This window comes from Crocuta crocuta, unplaced genomic scaffold, assembly GCF_008692635.1.
Source record: "Crocuta crocuta isolate KB4526 unplaced genomic scaffold, BGI_CrCroc_1.0 scaffold266, whole genome shotgun sequence".
NCBI lineage: Eukaryota > Metazoa > Chordata > Mammalia > Carnivora > Hyaenidae > Crocuta > Crocuta crocuta.
In genome coordinates this window covers 4,733,305-4,760,903 of record NW_027531005.1, presented here as the reverse complement: position 1 = coordinate 4,760,903, position 27,599 = coordinate 4,733,305, and the positions used below count along the sequence as shown (strand labels likewise).

The 27,599-nt window shown below is 37.2% G+C and overlaps 1 protein-coding gene across 2 annotated transcripts in view; it reads left to right on the top strand.

The window, feature by feature from the left end:
* MKLN1 (muskelin 1) overlaps positions 1 to 27,599 on the top strand; it is a 331,507-nt gene that overhangs the window by 292,871 nt on the left and 11,037 nt on the right. For both annotated transcript variants that reach the window (XM_077770721.1, XM_077770722.1), the window contains exons 14-18: positions 5,614 to 5,761; positions 9,886 to 10,000; positions 11,369 to 11,508; positions 18,998 to 19,100; positions 27,469 to 27,523. In XM_077770721.1, coding sequence (XP_077626847.1) covers positions 5,614 to 5,761; positions 9,886 to 10,000; positions 11,369 to 11,508; positions 18,998 to 19,100; positions 27,469 to 27,523 — 561 coding nt within the window. The remainder of the gene's footprint in view (positions 1 to 5,613; positions 5,762 to 9,885; positions 10,001 to 11,368; positions 11,509 to 18,997; positions 19,101 to 27,468; positions 27,524 to 27,599) is intronic.

The window sequence follows — 27,599 nt, the reverse complement described above, 5'->3', positions numbered from 1 at the left end:
AGATCATTGACCGTGACTTCCTGTGCAGCATATAGGTGTATTTCCCCACAGGCCGCGTCCTTACTTAAGACACTGGCCAGGGATTTTGTATCACTGCATGGCACATACTTCCCACCAGGCTTTCTTCCCTAAGATCTCTGTGAAGATTGGGAGTTACCTCAGGCTCTGCTCTCATTCTCATTCAGGCCCTTGTGTACAAGCTTTCCCCAGGGGTCCTCCTCACAGCCTACTCCTGCTTTTTGTATTTGAGGTGAGTAGGCTCTATTTTTCTTGGCTGTGATAGCCTCACAATTTCTTATCTTATGATGACCTGCTTTCTTCTTTTCTACTGCTATTTTTCTTTCTTTTTGCCAGAATATCCTTCCTGCCAATTTTGTGGGGTGATGGGGAAGAGGGATAAAGTAGTTAGTGTTTAGTTTACTATTTGAAACCTAAAAGCCCAAACTTTAGAAATCATAAACAGCTTCTGTAAGTGAAAATCTAAGAGTCTAAAATGCTTACTAGTGCCAGGCTGTAATTCTAACATAGATATATTTCTTTAATAGGAATATGTAAAATTTCCATTAAAATGAAAAAAAAAATTTCTGTTTACAAAAGTAACAGATTTGGAGTATTATAGAAAGTGACATTTTTAATAGTTTCTTCAAGAAATCTAGAGTGCTTTTGAAGATGGACATGGAAAACTTTTTTGTTGTTGTTGGAATGTTTTTGAATTGCTACTGCATGTGGAATGGAGTGGAAGTAAAAATTAAGCTTAAGTACAATTTGTAAAATTTAGGCAAAGGACCATTAACATAGATACATTCAGTGGCACCTGGGTGGCTCCATCAGGTGAGTGTCAGACTTCGGCTCAGGTCATTGATCTCGCAGTTCAGTTCATGAGTTGGAGCCCCACGTTGGTCTCTGTGCTGACAGCTCAGAGCCTGGAGCCTGTTTTGGATTCTGTGGTTCCCTCTCTTTCTTCCCCTGCTCCTCTCTCTCTCTCTCTCTCTCTCTCCCTCTCTCCCTCTCTCTCCCCCCTCTCAAAAATAAACATTTTTTAAAAATATTTTTTTAAACATAGATACATTCAGTGTAAGTTTCAATTAGCCCCCTGATTGTTAAGAACTCCTCAGATACAAGTTTTCATTTTTATTTTTTAGAGGAAAAATCAAAAATACTTTAATTCAGTTAAAAGTAATGCCTAGTTTTAGTTTTGTAACTTCGTGCCAGCAAAATGGTTTTGAAAAGGTTTTTTTTTGGTGCCAATAAACCATCTTTCAAAACCTGAATTCCCTTTGCATCTAAATAATAGCATTCCAGATATTAATGTAAAATTTTCTTCATGACAGATATAGGAGGATAGATGAGAATTTTTCGCATTACTAAAAATCCCCATATATTTATACCGAAATACATGTTTTTTATATTTTGGTTTGTATTTTTCTTTTTCCTTATAACTATAAAAGCAACATATATTGGGAAAATACATATTCTATAATAAAAGTAAAAGTGCTCTAACTGTGCCTCCTTAACTATTATATATGGTTTGATGTATGTCCTTCCATATTTTCCTAATTATATACAAGCGTATTTTATATAGAAATAGTTTTCGTTATCTTTAGTATGTAATAAAAATTATTATTTGTAAAAGTCTGTACACTTAAAGATTAATGGAAATTTTGCCTTTGAGTATTTATCTAGAGTGCAGTATTATTACGTCTCCAAGAAAATTCAGTGAAACATTTTTACTCTTAACTTTTCACACATTTCTGCTTCAAGATTGTCTCCATTGTGTCAGTCTACACGATTTTTGTGCCCAGGACACAATATCTACCCTCCCTGTGCTGATGACACCCATTTTGTGGAAGTAATGCTTCTCTACCGGTGTTTCCTTATTCCCTTCTTTCAGTCCACTCCATTGCAATCATAACAGCCTCCTAATTGATCTCTGTACCTCAGGAGTCTCTCTTTGTCCATGCTGCACATTAGTACTAGTTTAATATTGTGGAAAGTGCTCATCCTGTCCCTGTTCTCACCCTCCAGAGTCCTATCGTAACAGAAATCTCAACTTTGAAGAGACCCAGAACATTATCTAATTCTACTTCGAAATTTTGAATAAGAAATCTGAGATCTAAAAAAGTTTCTTGCAGAGGAGTACCTGGCTGCCTCCGTCGGAAGAGCATGCAACTCTTGATCTTAGGGTCATGAGTGCAAGCCCCATGTTAGGTGTAGAGATTATTAAATTGGGGGGGGGGGAACCTCAATAAAACAATTTAAAATTTTCTTGCATGAAATCACATAGTTAATTGAGAGAGGTAGACTAAAACAAGATTTTTTACTTCTATTTTATTTTTAATGCTTACTGATATTTAAGTTCCTAGGTTGGCCTTTATAAATCTGTTGAACACACCGATCCTATTTCTGTATTATAAATTATCAAAAATTAGATTGTGATGATGATTTTACAGTGAATATTTTAAATGAGTGAATTGTATGTATATGAATTGTCTCTCTGTAAAGCTGTTTAAAAGTCAATAACGGGTGCCTGGTGGCTCAGACGGTTAAGCGTCCGACTGGCTCAGGTCATGATCTCACAGTTCGTGGGTTCGAGCCTTGCATTGGGCTCTGTGTTGAAACCCAGCTCAGAGCCTGGAACCTGCTTCAGACTCTGTGTCTCCCTCTCTCTCTGACTCTCCCCTGCTCATGCTGTCTCTCTCTCAGAAATAAATAAAAAACATTAAACCATTTTTTAAAAAAGAAATAAAAGTCATTAACAGATTTGAATGTATAACGGGGAGGTAAAACAACATTATGAAGAGTAAAAAGCATATTGGATGTGGAAAATTAAAGAAATGGGGAAATACATAGTTTCTAGTAATCAAAGTAATGTTTTGTAATCAAAGTAATGTTTTATAATACCTTATAGTATAGATTTTATAAGCATGATGTCCTTGAGTATTAAAAACCTGTCCACGGCTTCTGCTTTTAAGAAACAATCCTTGTCCTTTCTCTCTTCTGCTCCTAAGCTGCTTCTAGGCAAAATGTGACAGTCTAGAAAGAGAAGCATGTAAAATTTGGTCTTGGCATTCTTCCGTGTTCTCACATGCTTACTCCAGCCCAATACTCCTTTGTTTCCCTCTCTTCGATGATTCCACTCCCATTTTGTAGAATTCAAAATGTCTTTCCCTCTCCACTGATTTCCATTCCACCCCAAAATTTCCATTTTCTCAGTAGGTTCTTAAGTGGGTTGTTGCATGAGTTTATAAGTCCTACATTTCTGATATTTGTATTTTAAAAGATTATAGAACAGGGTCAGCAAACTTCTAATATGAAGAGCCCGATGTAAATATTTTCAGTTTTGTAGGCCTTACATACACTGTTGCAGGTATTCAACCTTGCTATTACAGGGTGCAAGCAGCCACAGATAAAATGTAAATGAACAGATGAAGTCTGATTTGACCCTAGGCAGGCCAGATCAAGCTACAGTTTGCCAGCCCATCTTAAAGAATTCTGAATTTAAAGACTGAGTATTAAGATGAAATGGGATGGAGAAATTTAAATACAATAAATATAGGCAATTATGTCCTCTACTTTTACCACTAATGAAAGTGTTCTCATTTCTTTACTGTTTATGGTTCTTCCAAGGTTATCTCAGAAATAGAAGGTAGAACCTTGGCACTTTTTAAAGTTTACCAAGCCTAGGGGCGCCTGGGTGGCTCAGTCAGTTAAGTGTCCGACTTCGGCTCAGGTCATGATCTTACAATTCATGGGTTTGAGCCCCGCGTCGGGGTCCGTGCTGACAGCTAGCTCAGAGCCTGGAGCCTGTTTCAGATTCTGTGTCTCCCTCTCTCTCTGACCCTCCCCTCTTCATGCTCGCTCGCTCTCTCTCTCTCTCTCTCTCTCTCTCTCTCTCTCTCAGAAATAAATAAAACATTAAAAAAAAAAAGTTTAAAAAAAACAAAAGTTTACCAAGCCTCATTGAGAAGATACCAGACTTTACCTATCCACTAAAGACTATTGGCACAAGGGTTGGGATTATTATTAAGATGAGGTCAGTGTGCTTGTGTGGATAAATATAAATGTAATTGTGTATAGATAGATACAAGTTATGTATTGTGTAGTGTGAGTCTGTATTATTTTAGTATATATATTATGGACTACATTTGCATGTCTCTAAAATATTCCAAACAAATTTATTAAATAGGAATATGAAAGGAGACATGAGGCAAAAATAAATGCTGGATTATTTGGCCGTGCTAAAGTAGATAAAGACAAATGAAGCTCAATGTGGCTAACATCTCTTGCCCTAATATTCTGGATTGATTGAAATATCTTACTTCAGAAGCACCTGTGTGGCTCATTCAGTTGACCCTCTGGCTTGATTTCGTCTCAGGTCATGATCTTATGTTTTGCGGGTTCAGGTCCCATATTGGGCTCTGCTGATTGCATGGAGCTTCTCTCTGCCCCTCTCTTGTGCTCTCTCTCCCTCTCTCACAAAAATATATAAATAAGCTTTTTTTTTTAAGAAAGAAATAGTTTACTTCAGTTTAATATTTACTTAGTGTTTTGAGCATATGATGATTGTTCATGTATACAGGAATGTAGTGTTGAAACAATGACATTGTTTTAGATTCATGGCAATTATGTCATGGTCCATAAAATTACATTTCAACTAATATGTCCATATAACTATGGTGAGAAAAATTTGCATTTGTTGTGTCAGTGTTCTGCAAATTACTGGATAATGCAGAATGACAAACAGAAAAATAAAACTGGGACACCTGGGTGGCTCAGTCAGTTGGGCATCCAACTTTGGCTCAGGTCATGATCTTGTGGTCCATGAGTTTGAGTCCCAAGTCAGGCTCTGTGCTGACAGCTCAGAGCCTGGAACCTGCTTCTGATTCTGCATTTCCCTCTCTCTCTACCCCTCCCCTGCTCATGCTCTGCCTCTCTCTGTCTCTCAAAAATAAATAAACATTTTAAAAAGAAAAAAAGAAAACATTAACTCTGATCAGTCTGAGCCACTCAGGAAAATAAAATGGCATATTAGCCCCCAATATGTTTTATTTTTACTTGGAAATTATGTCATTTCATTGTATGTCATGAACAGATGTTCTAAATGACTTGACCTTATTAAACCTGCATTTCACTTCCTGTCAAATTTGTGCTTTTCCAGGTCAACGTTTGAAAGTTTACCTCTACTATTAAATTAGAACTGATCCAGATAATAAATCAGTTAACTAAAGCTTTGACCTTTCTTCCCTCAATAAAAATGATTACATAGTATACCGCTTTCTACCTCTTCCGTCCTTGTAACTCCTTCCTGATAGTTAGCATTCATTTATTCTTTGAACAGATAGTTGGGTAACTGTTATGTGCCGGCACTGTTTTAGGCACTGGGAACAGAATAGTAAGCCAAACTACCCCTGCCCTCATACAGCTTATATTCTGGAGTAGAGAAACAACAATAAGCAGTCGCTTCTTGTTTGATATAAAAGTTGTGTGGTATGTTTGAAGATCAGTGCTGTGGACAGAAGCAGAGCAGAGTCAGGATGGATTAATCTTGTATACAGTATTTCTACTCTTATTTAACATGAATGTTGTCCTCTTATTTCCTCTTCCAATTTATAGTTCCAATGACAGGGTTCACACAGAGAGCAACCATTGATCCTGAACTGAATGAAATACACGTCTTATCTGGACTCAGCAAAGACAAGGAGAAGAGGGAGGAGAATGTCAGAAATTCATTCTGGATTTATGACATTGTGAGGAATAGTTGGTAAGGAACTCGTCTGTATTGCAAACTCAATGTAACATTTATTTAAGGTTGTTGGTTTATTCAAAAGAGGGAAATGGAAGGCTTATGTCCATTTGTGATGTCATGCATTTATATGTCAGTGCAGGTACACCTCACTTTATTGCACTTTGCTTTATTGCACTTTGCAGATTTTTACAAGTTCAAGGTTTGTGACAGCTTTGTCAGTGCCATTTTTGTAGCAGCATTTGCGGACTTTGTGTCTCTGTGTCACATTTTGGTGATTCTCGCGATATTTCAAACCTTTCCATGACTACTGTGTTTGTCATGGTCATCTTTGATCAATGATCTTTGATGTTACTATTGTAATTGCCTTGGGGCACCATGAGCTGCACGCATATCGGATGGCAAATATAACTGATAAATGTATGTGTTCTGACCATCCCACCAACCAACTGCTCCCTCATCTCTCTCCCTCTCCTTGGATCTGCCTATTCCCTGAGATATAACAATATTCAAATTAGGCCAATTAATAACCCTACAAAGCCTCTAAGTTTTCGAGTCCAGGGAAGAAAGCTAGGCCTCTTGTGCTAAACAGCCAAGTTGTGAATGCAAAGGAAAAGTTCTTGGGAAAAATTAAAAGTGCTCCTCTAGTGAACACATGAATGATGAGAAAGCAAAACAGCCTTATTGCTGATATGGAGAAAGTTTTAGTGGTCTGAATAGAAGATCAGACCAGCCACAATACTCCCTTCGGCCAGTGCCTGCTCCAGAGCACGGCCCTAACTCTTCAATTCTGTGAAGACTGAAAGAGGTAAGGAAGCTGTAGAAGAAAAATATGAAACTAGCATAGGTTGGTTCCTGAGGTTTAACGTAAGAAGGCATCTCCATAACCTAAAGGCACAAGGTGAGACAGCGGATGATGATGTAGAATTATAGCAGGTTATCTAGCAAGATCTAGCTATGCTCATTAACAAAGGTGGCTACACTAAACAGATTTTTACTGTAGATGAAACAGCCTTCTGTTGAAGGAAGATGCCATCGAGCACTTTCATAGCTAGAGAGGACAAGTCAGTGCCTGGCTTCAGAGTTTCAAGGGACAGGCTGACTGTCTTGTTAGGAGCTAATGCAGTTGATGACTTTAAGTTGAAGACTATGCTCATTTACCATTCTCAGAATTCTAGGGCCCTTAAGAATTCCTGTGCTCTGCAAATGGAACAACAAAGCCTAGAACACAGCATATCTGTTTACAGCATGATTTACTGAATATTTTAGGCCAACTGTTGAAACCTACTGCTCAGAAAAAAAGATTCCTTTCATTCTAGATGCTATGAAGAACATTCAGATTCATGGGAAGAGGTCAAAATACCGACATGGACAGGAATTTGGAAGAAGTTGATTCCAACCTTCCTGGATGACTTTGAGGGGTTCAAGACTTCAGTCGAGGAAGTAACTGCAGATGTGGTGGAAACCGCAAGAGAACTAGAATTAGAAGTGGGGCCTGAAGATGTGAATGCATTGCTTCAATCTCTCATGATAAAGTGGTTTCTTGAGAAGGAATCTACTCCTGGTGCAAATGCTGTGAGGATTGTTGAAACGACAACAAAGGATTTGCAGTTATTACATAAAGTTAGTTAATAAAGCAGTGGCAGGGTTTGAGAAGATTTACTCCAATTTTCAAAGAAGCTCTAATGGATAAAATGTTAAACAGCATCATATGCTACAAATAAATCGTTCCCGAAGGGGAGTCAGTTGACGCAGCCAATTTCATTACACTTGACCCTTGAACAGCATAGGGGTTAGTGGTGCTGAGCTCCGCACAGTTGGAAATCCATGTATAACTTGACTTCTAAAAACCCAACACCTGTGGCACTTACGTGGCTCAGCTGGTTAAGTGTCCAACTCTTGATCTCCGCTCAGGTCTTGATCTCAGGGTCATGAGTTCAAACCCTGCATTAGGCTCTCTGCTGGGTGTGAAGCCTACTTAAACACTACAAAACAAAAAAATCCCAGGAAAACCCCAACTACTAATAGCCTAATATTGACCAGGAGCCTTATCAATAACATAAATCAATAACAAAAAGTTGATTAATGCATATTTTGTATGTTATATGTATTATTTACCATATTCTCAACAGTAAGGTAAGATAGAGGAAAGAAAATGTTGAGAAAATCATGAGGAAAGAGAAAATACATTTACCTTGCTGTATTGTAAAAACTGTGCATGGTAGTGGATCCATGTAGTTCAAACCAATACTGTTCAAGGGTCAACTGTATTATCTTATTTTAAGAAATTGCCACAGCTCCCCCATCCTTCAGTAACCACCAGTTTCATTAGTTAACAGCCATCAACACTGAGGCAACCCCCTCCACCAGCAGAAAGATTATGACTTGCTGAAAATGCAGAAGATGGTTAGCATTTTTTAGCAATCACGTATGTTTTAATTACGATATATACATCATTTTTTTAGACATAATGCTGTTGCACACTTACTAGACTACATTATAGTATGAACATAGCTTTTATATGCATTGAGAAGTGAAAGAATTCCTTTGACTCACTTAATTACAATATTTGCTTTATTGTGGTGGTCTGAAGGCGCCTGGGTAGCTCAGTTGGTTGAGCATCTGACTCTTTGATTTCAGTTCAGGTCATGAGCTCATAGTTCATGAGACTGAGCCCATGTTGGGCTCTGTGCTGACAGTGCGAACGGAATCTACTTGGGATTCTCTCTCTCCCTATCTCTGCCCCTCCGTCACTTGCACTCACACACGTGCATGCATGCACTCTCTCTCACAAAATAAACACTTATATAAAAAAATATTGTGGTGGTCTGGAACTGAACCCACAATATCTCTGAGGTATGCCTGTATTGGGTAAAGAAGTCAATATTGGTGCCTGTGTTTACAATGATGTTCAGTGAATGGATTTTACCTCTGGATTTTTCAGGTAATAGATGATTCCTAGTCCAGAAGTCAAGAGAATTGTATTTTAGTCTAGAATTTGCTATCAAGGAGGTGTGTGAACTTGACAACAATGGTTCTTTTCATGTTTCCAGGTGGTCTTAGTTTTGGTCAAGGAAGTGATTTAACTAGAGCAGGGTAGGGGATGTTACTTCGTGTTTCCAAACCAGGACCTTTTTGTTACAGAGCATCTCACAGAACAAGTGCTGCTGCACATTTTGCTTTGGAAAACGCTGGCCTAGAGAATCCTGCTCTAATCCTCTGTCATTACTGAATAAGTGGATATTTTACAAAAACAGGCACTTCAGAGAACTTCCTCCACACAGCAACTAAGGAAATTATTCTTTTTAAGAATTTTATTCTTTTTAATTACTTTATTTTTGAGAGAGAGAGCACAAGTGGATGAGGGACAGAGAGAGATGGAGAGAAAGAATTTCAAGCAGACTCCACGTTGTCAATGCAGAGCCCGACACAGGGCTTGATCCCATGAATTGTGATATCATGACCTGTGATATCATGACCTGAGCCGAGATCCAGAGTTGGACATTTAACTGACTGAACCACTGAGGCACCCTAGAATTTATTATTTTCTAAGTAGAACATTTATGTTAAGCTAAAACAGAAAGAAATCTGAGTTTTTTGTTGTGAGTAAATAGATGGGATTATCTTCTCTTTCCGACTTTGGTTGAAGCTTTCACATACGCTGTTCATATTTCATAACATGAACTAGGTTGTTCTTTTTTTTTTTTTTTTATTTCAGAGAGAGAGCATGAGCAGGGGAGGGTCAGAGAGAGGGGGAGACACAGAATCTGAAACAGGCTCCAGGCTCTGAGCTAGCTGTCAGCACAGAGCCCGACGCAGGGCTCGAACCCACGAACCGTGAGATCATGACCTGAGCCGAAGTTGGATGCTTAACTGACTGAGCCACCCAGGCGCCCCTGAACTAGGTTGTTCTTAAGTGAGATTTTGGATCAACATTGAAAGAACATAAGAACTTCACTCTAACAAATTCATATTAGTGTGTGAGAGTGACCAGCGCTTTTAAGATTTGATGTGAATAAATTTAGAAGTTTTTTGTTGGTAATTAGACATCCAGTTAATTTGCTTGTTTGCTAAGTTGTATAAACATTATGTATGTTGCTAAGTTTTTAGAATAGAATGCCTTAAAAAGCAATGTCTTACAGGTCTTGCGTCTATAAGAATGATCAAGCCGCAAAGGATAATCCAAGTAAAAGTCTTCAGGAGGAAGAACCATGTCCAAGATTTGCCCATCAGCTTGTATATGATGAGTTACACAAGGTACCCTAACTGCATCGACCAGTAAACTTTCCGAGACTATAATCTGAAAGAATCCCAAAATATGTTTCTTATTTTTTTAAAGTGGATTTGAATAAAAAGTTATAATACATGGTAGACATCCATAGAATATGTAGCAGACATTCAATATCATTTCTCCCTAAAACTCAACAAGATAAACATTTTCCATAGTCCAAAATTCCTGGCATTTTTTCTCTTTGCTTTGTAGCTGCATAGATCAGATTCATAGCATGACCTATTATTTCTGCACTGTGAATATCTAAATAAAAGATGTACCATTTTTAGCATTAGAATACCTTGTCCCATGATATGAAAAAGTACATGTAACTTCTGATTTTAGATTTTCCCATTGTACATGAAGTATTTTATTCCTTTTTTTCCTATCTATGAATGGTGTGTCTTTTCCATTGGGCTCATGAAAACAGCCTTGCATTCTGAACTTTTAGTGTCACTAAGTGTTCAGAGAAGTCTTTAAACATGTCTCCCTTAAACTTTACATGTGGTTTGGTGATCGGGCTCAGATTATATAACTTACTGACAGAGCTTGTTTTCTTTCTGTCTAGGCTATAGATGATTATTTAAATTCTATGCCATTTGAAACCTTTAGGTAAAAGTGAACAGAAGCCCTTTCTCTTAGAGTCTCCCAGATTTAAAAGGGCAAATGGGTTTTTTATCTATAGGACAGAAATAATATCGCTGTTGTATAATAATGTTGAATATAAATGTTTTCAAAATATCAAGAACTGCTTTAATACTTTATGTAAGCTCAGAATATCACTAAAATTATAATAGTGAAATGATTATTGTATTCCTTTTTCATTTCCTTTTTTTGGTATTGAATAATACCATATTTTAAAAGTCATCAGTTATATATATCATTTAATATTTGGCAGTAAGTCTAAAAAAATTAATATTTTAAAATTTAAAAAGTTTCTAGTTACTCTTGACCTTCAGTGATTCAACATATGTGTCAGAGTTTTATTAAACATCTTGTTTGTTATTATGATCAACATTTGTTTAATTTAATAATCCCCATATTTATTGCCCTCAGTAAACTGTATCTTGGATTAGCTTCTTACTGTCATTGCTTTTGTTTCACGTCTTCCATTGTCAGTATAATTGTGGTAATACAACTCATTTTAACATAAAATGCAAAGTGTTTAAGGAAGTAGCCATAGTATTTTAAAGTAAAACAGAAAGAAGAAAAATCAGAAGAAACATTTGGTAGAAATGTAGTGATGTTTTATTACTGTTACGCACTGCTACCAAAGTGAAGACATTTTACTAGGACTTCCGTCACTTCCTGAGTATGCTTGCGTCTTATAATGTGGCTTGTTTTATTTATTATAGGTTCACTATTTATTTGGTGGGAATCCAGGAAAATCTTGCTCTCCAAAGATGAGATTAGATGACTTCTGGTCACTGAAGTTATGTAGGCCTTCAAAAGATTACTTACTGAGGCACTGCAAGTACCTGATAAGAAAACACAGGTATAAAAATAATTCACTGAAAACTTCAATTTAACATTATCAGCTACTGTTGGTATTACCTAAATTTTGGAGATATGACTTTGTCTTTGGAAGTTTAGTAATACAGCAGTGTACATACTGTAAACATCATGACTTTTATAAATGCCCTGTTATTTTCCTTATTTTTGCTTTCCTCTTTCAAAGGAAGATACAAAGTGAAAATACATACTGATGCTAAAATTTTCTAAATACAGAACAAGGAAATTTTGAAATTGTTAAATGGAAAAAATTTCTATGAAGGTGATGAAATTCCCCTTCCAGTAATTACTCAAGGCCTAATCACAACAAATCATTCATCAGTCCTAGATTCCTGTGTGCCTGGCCTGTTGATAGTTTTCTTAACAGTGAATGTGGTGGTACAGCTGACTAAATGGTATCTAATCTGATGTTTCACAATACAACTTCAGATTTGATTGTGATTTTACATCATTACCTTTGCCATTTAATTGCAAGATCATGTAATCAAACATTCTCATATATATCTCCTGGGTCATGTTTGCTTTTTAGTAGTGGGTGATAAGCTACTGAAAAATGTAGACAAGCATTATCTGTCCTTTTGGTTATTGATAGTGTTCTGTGGTAATAAAAATTTATAGTTTGGATAGAGATTAGCCTTTAATGATGATAATAGCTGCTGTTTATTGAGCAATTTTTGTGTACTACGTCTTGTATATTATTCTTACAATAAGGCAGTGGAGTAGGTTCTGTTATCAATGATAATTTTGTAAAAGAAGAAATGAGGTGTTTTTAAATGGGTTATATAATTCATCCAGGGTCACTCAGCCATTAGTGACACATTCAGGTTATGATCCTGAGTACTCCAGAGTTCATCACCTTACCGCCACTGTCACTACCACACATGCACACACAGATGTCTGTGTGTATACGTATATACACAGACAAGGTCAGCTTGTTATGTATAATGTATTTATGCTTTATATGGAATACAAATTGGTATAAATTATTAGACTGTTTTCCTTTATCACATCATGTTTACTAAGTTCCTTTCTCTATTTTCCCAAGTTGTGCTTGAAAGGAATATTAGTAACAGAAGATAGCTATTCTGTTATTTTGTCATTACTGTGAATATATATTGTATTTTCTATAGAATCTACAGGAGAAAGGGTCTGAAATTCACATTGGTTGGATGAAAAGAGATAAATTCTCTTTTATTAATAAGATTTAATGAGGCACCATCAACTAATGTTTACATTGCTAAAATGTTATTCCTTAATATTTTACTTAATGTTAAACAAGTTTTTATAAGGATGAGACAGATTTGGAGAAGTTTTACTGCTTTCTATTTCCTATATAACAACTGGTAATTGAAATATTAAGTTGCGCTCTTTTTAAAAAAATTTTCTGATCAAAAGCCAACTAGAGATTAAAGGAGATTTTTTTATGTTTATTTATTTTGCGAGAGAGTGAGAGAGAGCATGTGTGTGAGCCAGTGAGGGAGAGGCAGAAAGAGAGAGGGAGACAGGATCTGAAGTGGCTCATCACTTCTACCAGTGTGCTCACAGCAGAGAGCCTGGTGTGGGACTCGAACCCATGAGCTGCAAGATATGACCTGAGCCAAAGTCAGACACTTTGGCATTCCTAGTCAGACATTTTGGTCACCTAGGTATTCCTAGGTTATAGGAGATTTTTTAGTACTATATGTAAAGAATTGGAATTCACTTTTTAACCACTTTACTCTGGTTTTTAAATTGAAAAAAAACACGAATGTATGATTAATTAAAAAAAAGTCCTCTCACTCTTCAAAATAATTGAATCATCACCCCATCATTGAAGAGAAAACAACTTACTGTTTTATAAGTTTTATATTTGTACATGTAGATTTTTATTTTGTTTAACTGAAAAATAGGGATCGTATTGCTTTAAATCTGATTTCTTTCAATGAATGATATATTACAAATATCTTATTACCATCTCAGTACAAATACTGATTATTATAATACTGCATAGTGTTCTGTTTTATGTGTAATTTACTTAACTAGTCTATTTTTCTCAAATATTTAGATTATTTCCAACTTATTTGCTGTTATAAGTAATACCATATTTAATATTTTTATATACGTCTGTATGTACCCCTATCCAAAAATTCTGTAGGATATTGATAGAATTGATGAATTATCAGTTGCCCTCCAGAAAGTTATTTTTTATTCCTTCCAGAAGTAAGTAGGATTATTCATTTTCTCACAGCCAGGCCATTTTGAGCCGTATTATTTTTTTAATCTTTGACAGTTGTTTTTCCCTTTTGAAAATGTGTCAGTTGGCAGAGGCTTTGTGTCTCCATCTGTTGAGCATCCAACTGTGGATTTCAGCTCAGGTCATGATCTCACGGTTTGTGGGTTCTAGCTCGTGTCAGGCTGTGTGTTGACAGCGTGGAGCCTGCCTCTGACTCTCTGTCTCTCTCCTTCTCTCTCTCTGCCCCTCCCTTGCTCATGCTCTCTCAAAATAAATAAACATTGAAAAAAATATATATCAGTGGACAGACGAAATAACAATTTGTGGGAATCTGAAATATTATATATTATGGCATGTTTTAAGTTTTAAACACAAACATCATTGTTAGTGACTTGTGCTGCTATAAAAGGCATAAAGTAAGGAATGCAAGTGGATAATGAATAAAAGAATAACAACAAATCATTAAAACCCATAAATATATGATAAAAGACTCAAATTTTTGAATATGAAAATGGTTCATAAATAGTGACTGAAACTGAGAGGCAGTAAGTTTGTGGGATTGGTCAAAGAAGCAGCCTTTGCAGTTTTCTACATGGGAGAAGGAGTATGCTAGGTCATCTCAGAAGGAAACCAGAAAAACCCTGAAAGGAGAATTTAAGAATATTTAAAGACCTCCCCCCCATCCGTTTATGTAGATTATTTTCTTTTTTTTTTTTTTTAATAGTTTATTGTCAAATTAGTTTCCACATAACACTCAGTGCTCATCCCCACAAGTGTATGTAGATTATTTTCAATTAGAGTAGTAAGAGTAGCATACAGATGTGGAACACCGTATTCTTTTTTTCTGATTGTGATTACTTTTTGACATTAGTGCTGTGAGCTAATGTCTTATCTATTAGAAAAAGTACTAGACCGGGGATGCCTGGGTGGCTCAGTCGTTAAACGTCCGACTTCAGCTCAGGTCATGATCTCACTGCTTGTGGGTTCAAACCCCGTGTCGGGCTCTGTGCTGACAGCCAGCTCAGAGCCTGGAGCCTCTTTCAGATTCTGTGTCTCCCTCTCTCTCTGACCCTCCCCTGTTCACGCTGTCTCTCTCTCTCTCTCTCTCAGAAATAAATAAAAAACATTTAAAAAAAAATAGAAAAAGTACTAGACCTGAACCTTGGATTAATCTTCAAGCTTTGTAATTAATCTTCCTGGAAATCACATTGCTCATGTATAAAGTGACCAAAGCATTCACCTAAAGGTCTTTATAAATATCACTGAAACTTTATTTAAGAAATATTTAATTGAGCACTTACAATGTGCTAGACATTGTCCTAGGCTCTCTGGACATGTCAGTAAAGAAAACAAACAAAAATTTGTTTCTATTTTAGAAAGGAAGATCAGTAATAAACATAATAAGGAATGTATATGTTAATAAGTATGATGAACTAAAACAGGTTAAAAACTATTTTGTACATGTGATTTTTTTTTAATGTTTTTTATTTATTTTTGAGAGAGAGAGACAGCATGAGCAGGGGAGGGTCAGAGAGAGAGAGGGAGACACAGAATCCGAAGCAGGCTCCAGGCTCTGAGCCAGCTGTCAGCACAGAGCCGGATGTGGGGCTCAAACCCACGAACCGTGAGATCATGACCTGAGCCAAAGTCAGACACTTAACTGACTGAGCCACCCAGGCGCCCTGTACATGTGATTTTTAAAATAAGAATATTAGGAGAGACCTCACTGCAAAGGTGACATTTGAATAATGACCTAAAGAATAGAAGGGAATGAATCATGTAGATATTTGAGAGGAAGAGTGTTCTAGATAGGTAATAGATGAGGCTCTGAGGTTAAAAATACTCCTGGATTATTTAAGAAATCAATTGAGGAAGACAGCGTGGTAGAGGTAGACTGAGTGGGGCAATTGTGGAGGACATGAGGTCAGAGAGATAAGAAGGGGACAACTGGTGAAAAGTCTTTGGCTTTTACCCTGAGTGAAAGGAAAAGCATTGAAAGATTTTCTGTAGAGGAATAACATACTCAGACTTCTTTTAATAAAACCATTCCGGATTTTCTTCCAAAAGAACTGAGTGAAAGGTTGTGGCTATTTTCCCTCAAATGGGGAATTCTTCGGAAACAACAGGTTCATGTGTTGGGACAGATGAGTTCAGTTTAGTGCACTTTAGGTTTTAGAGATCATCTGTTAGCATTTGGAGGAAAGGTCTGGGCCAATTATTAGATGCCGGGCCTTATCTGAAGACCATCACCATTTGAGGGAAGGTGGGGGAAGAGACACTCCGTAAAAGAGATCAAGAAAGCCCAGTGAGATTCTGGATAGGCATTGAAGATTGCACTGACTGAATTTCTTGATGGATTGGATATGGTTAGGAGAGGAGAGCAGTCAGGGGTAACTGCTAGGGCATCTTGAGAATCTTGTCTACTACTAATTTGAACTGACAATGAAAGGCCCATTTTATTTTATTTTATTGTTTTAAGTTTGGGTTTTTTTTTTTTTGGTTTTAGTGTTTGTTTATTTTTGAGAGAGACAGAGACAGAGTGCAGGCTGGAGAGGAGGAGAGAGAGAGAGGGAGACACAGAATCTGAAGAAGGTTCCAGGCTCTGAGCTGTCAGCATAGATATGGGGCTCAAACTCATGAACCATGAGATCATGGCCAAAGTCGGATGTTTAACCGACTGAGCTACCCAAGCGCCCCAAGATTTTATTTTTAAGTAATATCTACCCCCAGTGTGGGGCTTCAACTCACAACCCCGAGATCAAGAGTCACATGCTCCATTAACTGAGCTAGCCAGGCACTCCTGTTTTAGACATTTGAAATAAAATAGACTCCTTTTTTCTACCAACTCTTAGATGAATTCAAGAGTTTGAGGAACATTGCTACATTTCAGACAGAATAAATAGAAGTTGCTTTCTATGAATTGAGTAGAGCATGAAAACTACCTTTTTAGTTTAAATTACATATTACATACCTAATGTTTCATTATATGAAACCTTACCCTATACTCCTGTGCTAGCTTGTTTATTTTTATTGTTCTTATGGAAAACAGTATGTATTCTATTTAGTCAAAATATAAATTTGGAAGGAGAGAAGTATATTGTATGCCAAGAAATCTCTCTTTATTCTTAATGGTGCTACACAATACAGTAAATTAACTGCCACTATTATTTTTTCCTATAACATTCAAGTTTCCGAACTTGATGATTTGGGGATAGAAAAGGGGCAAAAGAAAACTTTTTATAGGACTAATTCCTGTCCCTTTAGGTACAGGGCCCAGTTGTTGGCTGAAATAGAATTCTGCATTACAGACATAAGTCCAATGATAAGTTTTTGCAAGCCAAAGAAAGTTTAGAAAAAAGATGAAAGAAAACATACCATTCTTAAGATACCTCACTAGAAGAAAAGTTATTATGAGAATATCTAGAGAATTAAGACATTCCCTTAGCATTTGGAAGGTGAGGCCTGATGGAGAATTGTTTAGGGTCTTAGAACAATTCTAGTGAGGAGGAGCCACTATAGTAGCTTTCCTTGTAACTTAGCCTCTGCCTTTCTGCTTCTTACTACCTACTTCTCCTTATCTGGTGATTATTCCAGTCTTTGCTCTCCCTAACCTCCTAGCTTCCCTGGATGGATGGATGGATGGATGGATGGATGGATGGATGGATGGATGGATGGATGGGAAGATGGGAGAGAGGGAGGGAAGATCGATCGGTAGGTAGGTAGGTAAGTGTGGCTTCAGTAAATAAGTAGGTAGGTAGATAAGAAAAAAGGAAGGCAAAGAGGGGTAGGAAGGGAAGGAATCTACCTACTATTTCATGTCTTCTGTTTACCGACTTCTGTGTTTTGAGTGCCTTTTGTGTCCTTGTGTATCTCACATTCAGATTCTTTAAGAGTACCTCCTTAGATCGAGCTCCCTCAAGATAGTATTCCTATCTTCAGGTATTGGGAATAATTCTGCCAGGACACTTTATAAACTGCTGGTCAAGCTTGAGAGGATTGCTTTTGTCTCAGGTACCAAAACTGATCTAAACCGTTTTGGACAAGATGGTGGAGTTACATGACCTCTGCCTAAGGAACTCTCTCATCTGAGGGCTCAAAGGCTAGCTGACAGTCATGGTGCTGTCTGGTACAACAGAGCTGTAATATTTTGCTAGTCTTTGCCCTTCTTGAAATACAGGTATTCTATCACCAAGATTAACTCTGAAGACAGGAGCTTAATTGATGCCATCAGCCTGAATTCCATTGTGAAAAGCTCATTATTTTCCTTTCCCAAATGACATTAAATGTCTTCTTTACTTTCTCTCTGTACAATATTTTGAAAAGCATCCTATTTATTACTTATTAATAAAACCATATATAATTATGTTATAACAAAAAGATAGTATCTTTTTTTTTTAATGTTTTATTTATTTCTGAGAGAGAGAGAGACAGTGTGAACAGGGGAGGGTCAGAGAGAGAGGGAGACAGAATCCGAAAAAGGCTCCAGGCTCCGAGCTGTCAGTACAGAGCCTGAGGCGGGGCTTGAACCCACGGACCATGAGATCATGACCTGAGCCGAAGTTGGATGCCCTAACCAACTGAGCCATGCAGGCACCCCACATAGTATCTTTTTTAAATAGATAAATAGCCCCAAACAGACTTTTATTCTTTTGGAGAACTAACTTATTGTTTCTTTTTTAGCTCTTATATTGTCCAAGTTCATTGTCTGAACCTCAGTTTCTCATCTGTTTCTTAAAAAATGATAATAAAACTTACTGTCATCATAGCGGGGATAAATGAAGTAATATATGTAAAATACTTGATACAGTGTCTAGCATATAACAAATACTTGATAAGTGGTTGCTACAATNTCTAGTGGAATGTATATTACACAAATCTAATCAGGTATTTTTATTTTATCACTCCTTGTTTCTCAAGAAACATATTTGGCTCTTTTGCACTTTTGTTATCTAAAATATTTGAGATGTTCACTATGGTTTGTAGTTGATTTAACCTTAGCTTGTAGGTTTAAGAAGAGGGTAGGAAGTGCTCCTACCCAGTCTCTCACTCCACAGCTGCCCGTGACCACCTGGCATCACCATCACATCTCCAGGGACTGCACAGCTGTACTGTCACCATGGCAGAATTCTCACTTCTGGATTCCCAAACACAGATATCCACAATGATTCCTTAGACACAATATTCCACTCCAGGTCTGAGTGACATCTCTGATGTTTTCCCATAACTCCAGACAATTATTGTTCTTGTTTACATTTTCTAGGTTTGAAGAAAAGGCCCAAATGGATCCCCTTAGTGCCCTGAAATACTTGCAAAACGATCTTTATATAACTGTGGATCATTCAGACCCAGAAGAGACAAAAGAGGTAAAGATGGTAATAAACTTTAGAAGTGAGCATTAATAAAAAAGTCTTTCTAACTCTTACTTGCTGATTTTGCTCTGAGATACTTAAAGGAAAATGGGGAAAATATGATGACACCAATAATTTTTAAAGTGGCATAGAGCAGGAGTACCTGGGTGGCTCAGTCTGTTGGGTGTCTGACTCTTGGTTTCAGCTCATGTTATGGCCTCTCATTTTGTGGGTTCAAGTCCACATCAGGCTCCACACTGACAGCATGGGGCCTGCTTAGGACTCTCTCTCTCTTTGCTTAATGCGCACGCGATCTTTCTCTCAAGAAAAAAAAGTGGCACGAACAGATGAAATAAAAATTGAATTGCTTACTTTCATGTGATAACAAAAGTTTCAGATCATACAAAAAGCCCTTGGTCCATTCAGGAAAGGATTCTCAAGTTAAAATTTTTAATTTAGACATTAGTTTTGTGTTGGGAAGGAAATAGAAACTTTTATTTTCATGGTCCTATGCTTCTTTCACTTAAGGATTACATAATGGCTCAGTTTGAACTTTTTTTTTTTTTTTTTTTTTTTTTTTTTTAAGATAGTGCAAGCAGGGAAGAGGGGCAGAGAGAGAGAATCCGACATGGAACTTGATCCCATGACCCTGGGATCATGACCTGAGCCGACACCAAAAGTCAGATGCTCAACTGACTGAGCCACCCAGGTGTCCCTGAACTTTTCTGTTGGTACTTCCGAATCCCTAAAGAGAAGAAAGAAAACTCTCTTTTGTAGGGAGAAAGTGAAAAGGGGTTGGAAGGAGTGAGACTCCCTGCTACCTTGATACATAGCTATATGAGTGTCCTAGCAGGATAGTTTAACTACATTCTACTGACTTCATTCACCAGGATTCCCCAACCAAATAGGGGAGGGAAGGAGAAGACGTAATATTTTGGGGGCATATTTGCCTATCTATGGTGTGTGAATACGCCTGCAGTGAATTTCATAGTCTTACAGCAGGTCTTCCTACTAATGTCTGAGATTCCTTTCGTCACTTTTAACTTTTGCCAAGCATTCTTGTTCATAGTTCATCTCGCAACATCTGAACTGCAATCTATTTTACCTTCTACTCACAGAATTGTTGCTGACGATATCTAGTTCTGTTCCTTCCATCTACTTCCCTGTTACCCGTTGCTTCGCTTTTTCTTTGTAATAGCAACATCAGGCAGTGCTTTTCTTTGTTCCCCAGTGACACAGGCTTTGGATTTAATGTCAAATCACTTTCAGGCACCAAGTTCATTGTATTTTTAAGCAGTAGAACCTGTGTGTCCTTGGCACCAAAACAAAGAGCTTCTCTTCCATAGTTGCCTACTGTGAAAAGAAGCCTGCTTGCTCTTACTCAGTATTGGCTGTAACCCTTCCCTAGGTGGGGAGTCAGCAGAACACACTATAGGACCCCCTGAAGGGGAACAGTTAATTGTCCTCCTTGCGTCTTCAGTCAGTTCATGATACTATTTGAAATGGGGAAAGTATCATAGTTTTGCCAAGTAGCAGAATACGTTTGGTTTAATCTGTTATGGCTTATAACCGAACATAGTTGTAAACAGCCCGTTAATGTGCATTGTATTAGACCAGGCATTTGAAAGTTATAAATAGATTCCTTGTGTTTTCTCCGGAGTCTGTCTAACATGGCTGTTACCCTGGAACGTTCGTTTTTCTCTTATTTTTTTATTTTTATTTTTTTCCCTTATTTTTAAAAAACAAACAAGAACAAGGGCGCCTGCATGGCTCAGTCAGTTAAGCGTTCAACTTCGGCTCAGGTCATGATCTCACGGTTTGTGAATTCAAGCCCTGTGTCCAGCTCTGCGCTGACATTGCAGAACCTGCTTGGGATTTTCTCTCTGCCCCTCACCCACTATCTCTCAAAAAAGAAAAAAATAAAACCTTAAAACAAAATATTGCAAAGTAAATAAATTCAGCTTTGTGAACTACAAGTAGGCCAAAGAAAACAGACAGTTTGTTCTTAAAACTAAGCTAATGGGAAAAACCAGGACATGGAGGTATCTCAAGTTCAGCTGAGCCATTTTTAAAATTTTGGTAGCAGGGGGCGCCTGGGTGGCTTATTCGGTTAAGCGTCCGACTTTCGCTTGGGTCATGATCTCGCGGTTCGTGGGTTCGGGCCCCGCGTCGGGCTCTGTGCTGACTGCCAGCTCAGAGCCGGGAGCCTATTTCATTCTGGGACTCCTCTCTCTCTGACCCTCCCCTGCTCACGCTGTCTCTCTCTCTCTCCTAGAAATAAATTAAAAAAAAAATTTAATTTTGGTAGCAGGTTTCTCTTTTTCTCCTTTCCTCAACAGTTTCAAATTATGATTTTGTGTGCCACACACTTCCATTCCATTTCTTAATAGTTTTATCTATGGAGAGTTATTTAGCCCTAGTTGAAGTTAGTTAAAATGGTGCTTTGCACATGTGTGTCAGCATCTGAATCACTTCCAAAACTTTTTCAAAACAATACCCTCACCCTCAGATTTTCTGTCTGCTCTTATGTAACAGAAAACATCTCTGACATTGAGAATTACTGGTCTGTGGGATTATTATTTTGTTTTAAAATGTGCAAATGGATTTTGTTTTGGGAAAAGAAATCCCTTGGTGACGTTTCTAGGATATATACTCACAGTATTTGTTAGTAAGGCGTAGAGATTGTCACTCTCCTTAGAAGATATCGTTCCACTTATCAAACAGACCTTACTGCTGTCTGTTTTCTCTAGTAGCTTGTTTTCATTCTCTATGTATATTTTGTAAATTTTTTATTATATTAAATGATTGTATCAGCAACTAAAAGTGGTTTTTAGATTTTTCTCTTTTAGGGGGCCCTATTATCATGATGATGATTATCATTGTCCCTATTATTGGAAAATGATGGTAGATTACCAGCTGTATACCAAATAATGATTCTTTGCTTTCCTTCAGTCTCCAGAACATGGATTCTAAATTGGCAATGAGCTCCTGGTAACCTTATGAAAATGATATCTTTTTCTAGAAAAGAACAAAGAGAAGATTGCCTAAATTATTTCTGCCATTTTCAGAAAGGATTCTATAATAGAGAAGGAATGAGAAAAATAAGTTTTCAGCCAGTATTACACATTTTATATTAATTATATTTCTACTGAGCTTCCAAAGTACTGGTGTCATTCATTTAACCGATGTGTAACAAGTCTCTACAATATGCCAGGCATTCTCCTAGGCACAGAGGTACCATTAGTGCTACCTGACTACCACTTAGGTGGTACTTACTACTAATAGAGAGAGACAGACAATAAACATATAGTAAATTATAAAGTATAATTTATAAAGTATATAAATTATATAGTACAATGGAAATTAATAGGTATAAGGAGAAAATTAAAACGAGATAAAAAAAGGTAAAGGGAGATCAGAGTTAGAAGGGGTGAGAATTGGGCAGTTACAGTGTTAAGTAGGATGCTCATACCAGGCCTTATTTAGAAATGAGCTGTACACAAAGACTTGAAGGGTGTGAGGAAGTAATTGAAGCAGAGAATTTGGGCAAGATAATTCCTAGCAAAGAGAGGACTAGAACAAGGACTCGAGCGAGGGTAGGAGCATTCTGGCTTTGTGTAGAACAGCACATAGGCCAGTGTGGCTAGACTAGAGGTAAAAATATTCAGAGGAGTCAGAGATGAGGTCAGAGAGGTTAAGAGCAGGGATTGGGAAATCAGATTGTGAATGACTTCTTAAGTCAGTGTTAGGACTTTGGTTTTCACTCTGAATGAATAAGGAGCTAGTTCAAGTTATTGTGCAGAGGAGTGATGTGATCTGCTTTATGTCTTACCTGACTAAGATCACTAAGATCTAAGATCATTCCGACTGCTGTATTGAGAATAGACTAAAGGAGAATAAGAATGAAGGCACAAGAGACTATAGAAATTCTAAGGAAGGGATTATTGTAGCTCAGACCAAAGTAGCAGCAGTAGAAATAGTGAGAAGTAAAGTAGATCAAATTCTCAGTATATGTTAACAGTGGAATTAACAGTGGGAATGCAAACTGGTGCAGCCACTGTGGAAAACAGGATAGAGCTTCCTCAGAAAGTTAAATATAGAACTAGTTTATGATCCAGCAATTGCATTACTAGATATTTACCCAAAGAATACAAAAATGCTAATTTAAAGGGATACATGCACTTTGATGTTTATAGCTGCATTATCTATACTAGGCAAATTGTGGAAACAGCCCAAGGATACATAACTGATATTATGTGTGTGTGTGTGTGTGTGTGTGTGTGTGTGTGTACGTGTACACACACGTGTAGACACACGTGTCTACTACACGTAGTAGAATATTATCAGCCATAAAAAAGAATGAAATCTTCCCATTTGCAATGACATTGACAGAGCTAGAGAATATTATACTAAACAAATAGAGAAAGACAAATACCATGTGATTTTACTCAGTATGTGCAATTTAAGAAACAGATGAGCAAAGGGGGAAAAGGGAAAGGCAAACCAAGAAACAGACTTTTTTTTTTGTAAAGTAATTTCCGCATCCAGCGTGGGGCTCAGACCCATCAAGAGTCACACACTCTACCACCTGAACCAGCCAGGTACCCCATCAGGCTCTTAACTGTAGAAAACAAACTAACGGTTACCAGAAGGGAGGTGGATGAGGGTGGGTTAAATCGGTGATGGGTATTAAGGAATGCACTTGTGATGCGCTCTGGGTGAGGTATGGAAGTGTTGAATCACAGTGTTGTACACTTGAAACTAATATTACACTGTATGTTAACTAACTAAAATTTAAATTAAAACTTTTTTAAAGTTTTTTTAAAGAATTTTATGATCAGTTGTATGTAGGGTTTGAAAAAAATGACTCAGAGTTACTAGCCTTACTGGATGGAGTTACTATCAACTGAAATGAGAAGGCTGTGGGTCGACCCAGTTTGGGGTGGTGGGTGGGGACTCCTGACTGGGATCAGGAGTATAATGTTGGATAGCTTCAGTTTGAGGTGCTTGTGGAACAGCCAGCCTTATACATTGAGGTGAGAGTTGGATATTCAAGTTTGGCTTTATTCAGATTATATAGTATCACTTGATACCTGTTAAAATTCTAGGCCAGTACATATCAGTTCCACTTAATCAGATTATTAAAATAATAGTGTTCTCCCTATCCTTCTATATATAGAACAAGTAGTTTATCTTTCACCTTAGATGCCAGAAAAGAGGAACAAATTAACCCTCAAATAAGTAGAAAATTGGAAAATAATGAACTAGGAAACAAATAATAGAAAAAAACATTTTAAGTGAAAAGTTGGTTCTTTGAAAAGGTGAATGAAATAGCCAAACTTAGGAGAAAAAAAAATAATGAAAATATAAATTGTCAACATCATTACAGACCCTTTATACGTTAAGAGAAAATAAGGAGATACTGTAAACAACTACCAACAAATTCAACAACTTGATGAAATGGACAACTTGGAAGGCACAACAAAACAGACACAAGAAGAATTAGAAAATCTTAAGGAACTCCATATCAGTTATAGACAGAGATTGAATTTGTAATTAAAAACTTTTGGGAGGCACTTGAGTGGCTCAGTCAGCTAAGCATCTGACTCTTGATTTAAGCTCAAGTCATGATCTCATGGTTTAGTACATGTGCTGCTGAAGCGAGCAGTCTCATGGTTTAATTTAAAGGATAAATTCTAGTGAGTTGAGTTCCAGCCCCACATTGGACTCTGCTCACAACGTGGAGCCTGCTTGGGATTCTCTTTCCCCATACCTACTGCCACTTCCTCTCTCTTTCTCTTTCTCAAAATAAATAAACTTCAAAACAAAACAAAAAAACCTTTCAGGGTACCTACTAATGATCCCAGGACCCTAGGATTGAACCCCGCATTAGGCTCCTTGCTGAACAGGGAGCCTGCTTAAGATTCTCTCCCACTCTGTCCCTCCACTCTCTGCTTGCTGTCTCACACACACTCTCTAAAATTTATTTTAAAAAAAAAATTTTTTTTCAAAATGTTTTTTGAAAGAAAACAAGGAAAGCTGTAGTCCTGATGGCTGTCTCACTGAATTCATTCAGTCAACCATTTAAGCAAGTAAAAATAGCAACTCTTCATAGACTCTAAGAAAGGAGAGGAAGACAGTGCTTTCTATATCCTGTTATGAAGCACCTTGACTGTTATTTAAAAACCAGCAAAAATATTGCAAGCAACGTAAACTATAAACCAGTACCTCTTGTGAATATAGATGCAAAATTCTTAAAATTTTAGCTAATTGAATCCAATAGATAAAAAGGTTGCATAATGACTAAGTGATAGTGTATTCTAGGATTATGAAGTCAGTGTAACATGTTAAAATCAGTCGTTCACCACATTGAAAGAATGAAGGAGAAAAGCCATAGATTATCTCAATAAGTGGAGAATAAGCCTTTGACAAAACATAAAACCCATTTATGATTTAAAAAATTCTTAGCAAATGAGAAATGAAAAGAAACTTCCTAAATCTCATAAAGAACATCTATGAAACTCGCACTCATAATTAATTGTAAAATTCTTTCCCTGAAGATTATGACAAGGAAAGGAAGTCTGCTATCAACAGACATCCTCTGTTCAGCCTTGTGCCAGAAGGTATAGCTAGTGTAATAAGGTAAGAAAAAGGAATAGACAGTTTATGGATTGGAAATGGAAAAGCAGAACTGTTGTGTGTAGATCACATTATTGTGTATGTGGAAAACCCTGTGCAGTTTACAAAACAATATATTAAAGTAAGTGAATTTAGCAAGGTTATAGAATACAGGGTTGATAGGAAAAAAAGCAATTATTTTTATATTAGCAATGAACAGTTAGAAAATAAAAATTATAGGGGTGCCTGAGTGGCTCATTCAGGTAAGCATCTGAATTTGGCTGAGGTCATGATCTCACGGTTCACAGGTTCAAGCCCCGCATCGGGCTGTGTGCTGACAGCTCAGATCCTTGAACCTCCTTGGGATTCTGTGTCTCTCCTCTCTGTCTGACCCTTCCCTGCTTGTGCGGTCTCTCAAAAATAAATGAACATTAAATTAAAAAAAAAAAAAAGATGGACCTAAATATAAAACCTAAAACAAAAAAGCTTCAAGAAGAAAACATCTTTACAACCTTGGAATAGGCAGAGATTACATGAACATGACACAAAGGCACTAGCCCTAAAAGGAAAAAGCCTGCTAAGTTGGATTTCATTAGAAGTAAATTTTCATTAGAAGACTTTAGAAAAATAGACAAGCCACAGACTAAATAATATTTGCAGTAGATATATCTGACAGAGGACTAAAACCCAGAATATTTTTTTTAAGAGTGAGGACATTTTTTAAATTTTTTAACATTTATTTATTTTTGAAAGAGAAAGAGACAGATCGTGAACCAGGGGAGGGGCAGAGAGAGGAGACACAGAATCTGAAGCAGGCTTCAGGCTCTGACCTGTCAGCACAGAGCACAACGTGGCGCTCAGACGCACAAACCAAGATCATGACCTGAGCCGAAATCCAACACTTAACCACTGAATCATCCCCCCACCAGAGTATTTTTAAAAAAAATTTTTTTCTATATATCTTAAGTTCTTCCTTTTGTTCCCTTTTTTCCTAACTCTTGCTTAGATAATTACTTGTGGAATACTTGTCCAGTCTCTGACCTTCAAAAGGCCGTAAGTCAGAGCTTACAAATATTAGCAATTGATACCTGAAATTTTAAAGACAGGAAGCACATCTTGATGAATTAGTGATATCAATCACTCAGATCTTACAAAGTGCTAAGTAATTCCATTGAGATTCTATGCATTGGTCTACTCTAACTTAGCTATTTTCCATCCATCCTCATTCAAGATAAAGATAAATAGTTCTCCCAAGTTAAAGTAAATATAATAGTTCTTGTAAACTTTCTCAATTTCAGTTGACCTGTTATTTGTTAATAAATACATACTTATTTTAATAAATTTTAAAATAAAATAATTCCAAGATTTGGTCTAGTATTTTGGAAAGCAGTCTAGTAGAAAAATCAGTATATTCTTGGGGCGTCTGGGTGACTCAGTTAAGTGTCCAACTCTTCATTTCAGCTCAGGTCATGATCTCACAGTTTGTGAGTTTGAGCCCCATGTCATCAAGCTCTGCACTGACAGCTTGGAGCCTGCTTGGGATTCTATGTCATCCTCTTTCTCTGCCCCTCCCCCCTCAAAAAAAGTTTTAAAAAACGAAAAATCAGCATATTTTTTTAAATGTAGTGTTCTTCTTGCGACCATTTAGTGAACAGACTTCTGCAGCACATGTACAGAGACCTACAGTGGCTAATGGTCAAACTGATATGTAATTTTTCTCTAATGCACTTAGCCAGCTAATTTGCTTCTCTTTTTTCTTTTACAGTTTCAGCTCCTAGCTTCAGCTCTATTCAAATCTGGTTCAGATTTTACAGCTCTAGGTAAGTATTCCAGCGTAGTTTATCCAGTTCACATGCCCTAGCCTTTGGGGGATCGAATTTTGGTTTCTTTTAAATG